Below are 8,116 nucleotides of genomic sequence, written 5' to 3'. Positions count from 1 at the left end.
ATAATTGAAGAGGGAGAAGATTGTAGGCACTGCAATATGAGATACAAGCATTTGGTTCTTGGTGCATATACGCCCTATATGCAAAAAGATAGTAATTGTAAACGTAAAAAAATTCTGATTTAGAATTTTTTAAATGAAGTTAACATTGTATTGTACTCGTAAAAATACCATGAAGGAAAACCCCCGTCGCCTTTAGGGCAAAAAAAGAAGAAGAAGAAATGGGTTTTTTCTTGAAGAAAATTTATATAGTAGTGCAAAAGAAAGTCAAGTTTATTCAAAAAAGGTCTGCTTTTTCTTTACCTTTTTCATAATTATTTAATTTATTTCTCTTATAGGGTGAATATACACCCGAGAACCAAAGGGCATTTCCCATACAATTTTCAGCATGTAGAGGTATGCTCTTTTATTGCCACCTAGGATCTGTCCTGAATTAATCCCGTATATACAGAGTGCTGCGAGGCTAAGATCTACTTCACAAATTTCTGTACTTCGCTGGTGTCAACAAACTCATTTACTCCACTTGTCAACAAGAACCTGTAGTTAGGAAGTAAACAATATTACTCAGTGCGTCGAAACAAATTGAATATCATGACTTAGTGCTGCTGTGGCTATAATACCTTTCAAACAGATCCACCGCCATGGATCTGCAACCACCGGGAACACATGACTGCAAGTTGAGTGCTATGTTGGGGTTATGAACACTTTGGCGAATGTGAACCCACCCGAGCGGTCTCTGAGACTCGTCATAGAACTTTGCTCTGCTTTCACAAATCAATGAGAAATTTACTGTAGTTAAAACATGTCCGCTCTTTATCATAGATTTTCTTTTTGCTAAATCAACGACAATTAATATGGATCGGAGGAAGTAGTACATATTTTCGCAAATCAAGCAGCGGCATGCATACCTGTACATGTAGGCGTCAACATCGATTGGATGATCGTTGTTGTCCACAAGGCATCCCTCATCAACCGAGCAGTCGCCGCAATCGTCCAGCACCCAACCGCTAAGTTTCCCTTCCTAAACCATGCAGGTACAAGCAAGAGTAGACTACATCAGCAGAAGAATGTAGTACGTAGATCTTCCGATTATTCGCTAGCTAGCTTCATGGATCATGCAGCAGTAGTTAGTAAACTGTTCTCGAGACGCACCTCGATGTATGTCTTGAAAGCCTCGACGGCTTCGACGCCCCGCTGTTTCGCGCTCTTGGGTTCGCCCACGATGTCCATCCTCAGCAGCACGGACTCGGCGGGCTCCTCGAGGTCCCGGATGAGGCCGCCGACCCCGCCCTCCAGCCCCGCCAGCCCCGCCAGCCTCATCCGGACCATCTCGATGATGATCTTCACCACCATGTAGGCGCCGTCGTCGAGGAAGTGGTTCTCCCTGAGCGCGCCGTGCCCGGTGGTCTCCATCATGACGTGCGTCTCCACGCCGTCCGCGTTGAGCTGCGCGCCCTTGTCGATCACGTTGCGGTAGCCGACGCGGTACAGGCAGTGCCGCCCGCCCCTCGCCTCGATGAACCGCGTGAGCCCGTCGCCCGCCCGCGCGTCCGTCACCACCGTCGTCCCGGGGTGCTCCGCCAGCACGATGGCGGAGATGAGCGCGATGAGGCGGTCCCCGTTGATGGCCGCCCCCGCGTCGTCCACCACGCCGCTGCGGTCCACGTCGGTGTCGAACACCACGCCGAGGTTAGCGCCGCGGGCCAGCACCGCGCCGCGCGTCAGCGACATGGCCATCGCGTCCTCCGGGTTGGGCATGTGGTTCGGGAACATGCCGTCCGGCTCCAGGTGCAGGCTACCGGTCGTGTCGGCGCCCAGCTTCTCCAGCACGTCCCACGCGAAGAACCCGCCGCAGCCGTTGCCGGCGTTCACGATGACCTTGAAGCCCTCCAGCGGGGTGTCGTAGTGCGTCGGGTGGGCGACGCGCTCCTTGATGATGTCCCGGAGGTGCTGCGCGTAGGCGCTCATCAGGTCGACGCGCATGACCACCGGAGGCATGCCGAGGCCGCCGCCGCCGAGGCCCATCTTCCTCGCGACGTACTTGCGTGCAGCGCGGTCGCAGATCCCTTCCACCTCCACCGAGGATAGCCCGCCGCGCTTGGTGAAGAACTTGAGCCCGTTGCGGGTGTAGGGGAGATGCGACGCGGTCATCTGCAAGCGTAGGATGATTCATTCATGAAGTTTCAGGGTAATTAACTTAAATTTTGGGCCGCGTTCTTTTTTAATGCGTTAACCATGTAAAAAATGGGATGCTCTTCCTTAATTATACTTTGACTAAGCTGAGAACCACGACGCCGTTCACCTTCACTGTGAACGTAAAGAGAAACCAGGAGTGCGGGGGTGTACCATAATGGACGCGTCGTAGCTGAAGCGGGGCAGTATGGTGCTCATGAAGCACGCCGGCGTGGTGGCGAGGCCCATGTCGAAGACGGCGCACCCCGCCTTGGCCAGCCCCGCGAACAGCACCGCGCTGAGCCGCGACCCGGACAGCCGGGGGTCCCGGCCGACGGACACCCGCAGCTGCTCCCCGTCCTCGCCCTCCCGCTCCCGCCGCTGATCCCGCAGCCACTCCCCGAAGCTCTCGCCGATCACCTCGACGGCCAGCGGCGTGAGGTCCACGGCCCGGCCCTTCTCGCCTTCCAGCGCCACGCCGCGCACGTCCGGCCCGTTCTGCAGCCTCCGGATCACGTCGCCCTCCTCGCCGCCCGCCGACGCCCCGAGCGCCGTGCTCTCGAGCTGGCCGCGGGAGCTCGCCGTGGCTCTGATCACCTGGCAGCACCTCCTCCTCCCACTCCACGCGCGAGGAGGTGACCGGAGCGCGCGGCCCGGCCTCGCGTGCTCGCGTGGCTGCAGAGCGGCCGGAGGAGCGGTGATGGTGGCCATGGCAACGTGCTAGAATGACGGCGCCGGCAGTGCAGGCGACGAGACGAAATGGCACAGCACACAATGGCGGGCGGTGCACGCAGGCGATTGGTATGTGATCTGCGCGTACCGGACTGGAGAAATATCTGCAGCAGGGCGTGCGGAAGGGCAGCAGCTAGCTGGTGGCCGCATCGCCGGAGGGATATTTTGCACGTCGGGACGCGCCGACGCGGCGGAGGCTGCGTGGACATGATAGACCGTGTGCGGTGGAGGCGCTGCCGTAACAGTTCTGTGGTGCCGCTGCCATCGACCCTGCGAGCTGCAACGTACGTAATTGGCATGTGTTGCGAGTGTGACAAATGGCAGCTGGGCTGGCCAAAACTGAAAAGGACTTGCCGTGGTTCCAAGGATCGTTTTTTTCTTTTTTTTTGAGTGGTTCCAAGGATCGGTAGATGCCGTATATACCAGAGCGAATTTTGACACAGCCCAACCAAACATGTACACTTTTACAACCTGAACCCTGCCATTTACTGGTGTGTCTTGCCTGAACCCTCATCAATTCAGACTTTTGGAAGTAGAATTAAAATTGTTTTGTAGAAGATTATTTATTGATAGTTCTCTGTAAAAAGAAAAAAGTAAGGAAAACAATCCAATTTTTTTGGTGATGCAAGATGCTCAATTACTTGATGTTCGTGCAAAATTTTGTGAAGTTTGGATATTCGAGGAGCTCGTGAGAAAAAGATCGGGTATGTGAGAAACATTTGAAAACAACATTGTTCACGCCTGATTTTGTCTTTTTTTCTACGCGCTGCTCGAATGTTCAAACTTCATCAAATTTTGCACGAACATTATGCACATGTATATCTTGCTTGCAAAACAAAATCGGATTTTTTTTGCAATTGTTTTTTTAGTAATTTTAGTGCTTACCGGGTTTCATGGGTACCGAAGTAAATATTCCAGCATATAGTTTGTTATTGTACTTCTCCGTCTGTTTCCCCTCCTTTACGTGAGCATAGACTGATCGGTACCCATGGCATCAGCGACGAGCCAGGACAAACTTGTAATTGAATTCGTCAAAAATGGTGTAACATGTGCGCAGTGACGAATATAGACAGAAAATGAAGGATGGGCTTAAAATTTATGCAAGCCTGTATGTGTGAACATATTTGTTGGGTTGGGCTGGCAAGTGACTGAATTGGCCTTGAGACTAGTAGTAAAAGACTTTTTTTTAGTGCTGGAGGGGGGGCTAAGCTTGTTAAAGCACCCCTAATAGATTCGCCCCTGCATGTGTGCATGTTGTTGTTGTTGTTGTTCTTTTTTGCAAAAAAAAAACTCAAGTTCTATTTAAAAAATCACTAGAAGTACAAAAGCATCCTAAATATAATAATAATTACATTGAGGTTTTTGAACTACCAAACGCGCACTATCATCACCAAAATGAGCTGTTGATGCACTGCTGTCGCCGCTCTATTACCGAAGCCAGCACGACCTTGTTGATGATAGCATGAAAGTCTTTTGTGCATGTGTCCTTAAAGACCAGCGCCCTGGAGTCGTGCTTGTCTCCGTTGAATCGGTCTGATGCTCCTAACACAAGATATATAGCCATTGCGCACACATGACAAGAAACCTTAATCTTGTTACCCCAAGAAACTACAACGAAGCTCCGTCTAGATGGACAAACTCAAAGAGAAGCAGAGCTTGAAAGACCAACTCGAAAAATAACACTGCCATCCGTTCGAGCATGAACCTTGCGATGACTAAAAGAACCCTTACTTAATACGGAAGGCGGATAAATGGGCTCATCGACGAAGCCTGGATGGAAAGAGTTTGCCTTGACTGCAGTTTACGAGGAGAAGGGAAGAAAACTTGGATGTACCTACGTTTAAATTTTAAAGTGATATTTCTTTTTCATGAAAAGTAACAACATTGCATTTCATTGATGAAGAAGAACACATTACAAAGCTTAAATTGAGCTCGGAACACTCAACAGTACAACAATGACACCACATGACCAAGAACTTGGGTCTATTTTTTATTTTCTAATTCTGTTTTTACATATACATAAACATGTGTGTATGAATCTTCAGCAAGATATATTTATACTTTTTAGATTACAATAAATATTTATATGTGGTGTGTAAAAAAACAAATATCAAAATAACCTCGTTAACTCAAAAAAGGCTTGCGTTTTTTTTTTTGCAAAAAATCGTTTTGTTGTTGTTTTTGAGCCAGAAATTTGTCTTTATGTGTTGTCTATATATTTCGGTGCAGACTTTTAAAACATGGGTGTACCGTGCACTCAATTAGGCAAAAAAAAATAGCTAATAACTTTTTTAAGAAAAATATGAAACTTTGTCGAAACAAGCATTGTCTAGTGTATCTCATGTACAAAGTTTCGCGACAAAGTGACTTTTATGGTATTATTGACAAATAATACAAAATTGTAACTACAAACTGTGTAAATAGTAAGATTAATATATTATTAATTTTGCTTTTATTCGTTCAGAATATCACGAAAGTCATTTTGTCACGAAACTTTACATGTGAGTGATACACTAGACAATGCTTGTTTCGACAAAGTTTCACCTTTTTTGGTTCTTTTTACTATTTTTAAATTCGGTTATCCTAAATCCATTTGCCGTCGTGTATTTTCGATATATTTCGTCTTATTTAGTAATTCTTTTGCTGATACCTAAAGAATATCCATAATAATCCGTATAGATTATATATATTTTTTCGCAGGGGTTAATACGCCAGCGCCGCCGCGAAAGTCAGATCGGAGTCTCGCACAAGGGAGAACAGACGGAGCCGGCGATCCGAGAGGATGATGACGCGAGGGCAGCGGCGGCGCTTGGGCCTTGCCGATCCACCGGCTCCTTGCGCCGGATCTGGCCACCCGAGGAAGCGACCGCGTCAGGGTCTGCGCCGCTGTACCGCCGCGCGCCTCCCCGGTCATGAGCCCCGCTCCTCCACCGACGGCGCGCATCGCACCGGCCATCCGGGAGAGACCGAATGGAGGGACTGGGCGAACCTGACGACCGAGATCGCCGACGACGTCGCCGTCCGGCTCCTCTCCCACAACGTGTCGGAGTATCTCCGCTTCAGGGCCGTGTGCAAGCCCTGGCGCGAGCTCAAGGAGGACCCGCGGGCGCACGGCGTCCTGGATAGCCGGTTCCGCCCGCACGGCTGGTTCCCGCTGCCCAACCGAGGGGAGCCCCCGTCGCGCCGGCGCCTCGTCCACGCAACCGCCAGGGCCCGCGTCGTCAGAGTCCACCACCAGATATTCTCCACCAGCCGCCTCCTCAGCGTGGCCTCCGGCCTCCTCGTCATGCGCGACGAGGCAACCTGCATCGTCCGCCTCCTTCACCCGTTCACCGGCGCGCTCGCCGAGTTCCCCGACATCACCGACGTGCGGCCCCACGATGGCGCGGAGCCGAGCGCCCGTCTCGGCATGGACGCCTTCAAGGCCCGCTTCCCTGGCCTCGGCGTTGACCCGGACGCCTACCTCGCCACGGACGACTACAAGTCCGGCTACCCCGCCGAGGGCACGGTCATGGACTTCGCCAGCATCGACGACTCCACCTCCCCGCCGACCCTCCAGCTCTGCGTGAATAATGGGAAGTGGCTCGTCATCTCCGCCAAGCCTGGCGATGAGCACTGGGTGTCCCTGAGCCGGCGGAGGGGCAGCGTACGGGCCATGTTACACCGCGCTTTACTTAGGCTGGTAACAGCGAGAATCAACTTAGATTAGGCATGCATGTGTTACTGCAGTACCTTCATAATAATGAGTAGCAAGGGCATCTTCAACGGCAACTTGCAAATTTTCTCACGCATCCGGGACTAATCCACAGACACGGAAGCGAGAGGCCACTATCCAAGCGTAGCCATATACATTTCAAACTCTTTTTCAACAAACCGGATGAAATTCGTGCAAACAAAATTGAATTTCATATAAACATGACGGGTTTTATACAATCACGATGGATTTTCATTACATTTCAAATATTTAGAAAAAGAAAATGACCTGACCCTAAACTTATCCTACGGTGGCGGCGCCTGGCGTCCAAGCCCGTGTTGTCCTCCATCCGCCGTCTCCATGAGCACCGGCGATAAGATCGATGAAGTGAAGGTTCGGTCTCCGGCGAGGAAGAGTAGAGCACGGGAGACGAACTGGCCCACATGGGACACAAGGTCCTGCTGCCTCCCGTGGTCTACTCATCCTCGGAGGAGTACGCGACCTGCCCGTCGCCAGTGGACGTGAGGTCCATGATGGAAATGGTGGCGTCGATGTTGTCGCCATCCCACGAGACCAACTGATGGTTCGTCGGCGGCGCGTAGGAGGCGCAGTTGGCGTTGTTCTCGTCCGCGATCACCTGCAACCGTGCCTCCACGGCGGCCGCTTCCTGGCGAGTGGCGGCTTGAGCGCGGACGACATTGTAGATGGCACGCTGCTCCGCGACGAAGTTAGGTTTTGCCACGACATCCTCACTCGCACGCTTGTCGTAGATCTGGCCCTCCGCCAGCCGATGCTGCTCCATGAGGAACAGGTTGTACCACTGTTCCTCTTGCGCCTGCTGGAACACCGACAAAGGCACTAGCGCAAGCCGCACTTCCGCAATGGCGACGTTGTAGTGTGTCGGTTCTTGCTCCATGGTGAAGCCGGCATGCACATGAGGCGCGGGAGCCGGGGTGGTGTCATCGGAGCCCGTATCCATGGTGGTATCGTCCTCGTCCTCGGAGACCTCGGACGCGCCGGAGTGGGTTTCTCGGCCAACGAGCCTGCTTAGTGGCAGCATACGGACGGACAGCGGCATTGAACGGGCGTGTTAGATATCCGTCCCGTTCCGTCCAGTCACGCATGCATTGAACATGCGCGGACACCGAAGACACGTCGCGGGCAGTGCCCATGGCCGACGCGCCGCTTCAATGGCGGAGACAGTGAGAGGTCGCTTCCGCCTTGAGCCGTCTTCAATGTTGAGCGACGCGCTCTACAGCAGTATGAATGCGGGCAGCTGGCGCCAGGAGGAACGTGCGCAGGCGAGAGAAGGGGTTTTGGTGGGCCAAGGGTGTCAAAAGCGAGCGTGGGATTGGTTCGGACTCCCACAAAGCCCCCCACCCCCTCCCCCCATGCGTTTGTCTCTGGTTTGCAGGAGAAATCACGTCCGGACTGCGCCGCGGACCAATACAGGCCTGCATTGGATGACTTCTGATGTCCGGACAACACGGTCCGGACGCATGCGGAACGTATGCGGGTCGG

At 52.3% G+C, this 8,116-nt stretch overlaps 1 protein-coding gene across 1 annotated transcript; it reads right to left on the bottom strand.

The window, feature by feature from the left end:
• Positions 1 to 269: 269 nt before the first annotated feature.
• Positions 270 to 3,068, bottom strand: LOC125520471 (phosphomannomutase/phosphoglucomutase-like). Its single transcript, XM_048685410.1, has 5 exons — positions 2,344 to 3,068; positions 1,150 to 2,148; positions 906 to 1,018; positions 618 to 758; positions 270 to 534 (listed from the first exon to the last, which is right to left on the bottom strand). Exons 1-5 carry the CDS (start codon positions 2,878 to 2,880, stop codon positions 468 to 470), a joined length of 1,857 nt encoding a protein of 618 aa, XP_048541367.1. The 5' UTR covers positions 2,881 to 3,068; the 3' UTR covers positions 270 to 467.
• Between the last annotated feature and the right edge of the window lie 5,048 nt (positions 3,069 to 8,116).

The sequence above is a fragment of the Triticum urartu genome, chromosome 7, assembly GCF_003073215.2.
Source record: "Triticum urartu cultivar G1812 chromosome 7, Tu2.1, whole genome shotgun sequence".
NCBI classification, from domain to species: Eukaryota; Viridiplantae; Streptophyta; class Magnoliopsida; order Poales; family Poaceae; genus Triticum; species Triticum urartu.
Note: the sequence above shows the minus strand (reverse complement) of the source record. Positions and strands in the feature narration are given on the sequence as shown.

What these genes read in the sequence shown, in the direction of transcription:
- LOC125520471 (XM_048685410.1), bottom strand. Translation starts at nt 2,880, where the DNA reads ATGGCCACCATCACCGCTCCTCCGGCCGCTCTGCAGCCACGCGAGCAC. An exon ending in CTTTCAAGACATACATCGAG is followed by an intron (nt 1,019 to 1,149) that starts GTGCGTCTCGAG and finishes TGCATGGTTTAG; the next exon opens with GAAGGGAAACTTAGCGGTTG. An exon ending in GTTGACGCCTACATGTACAG is followed by an intron (nt 759 to 905) that starts GTATGCATGCCG and finishes TTGTGAAAGCAG; the next exon opens with AGCAAAGTTCTATGACGAGT.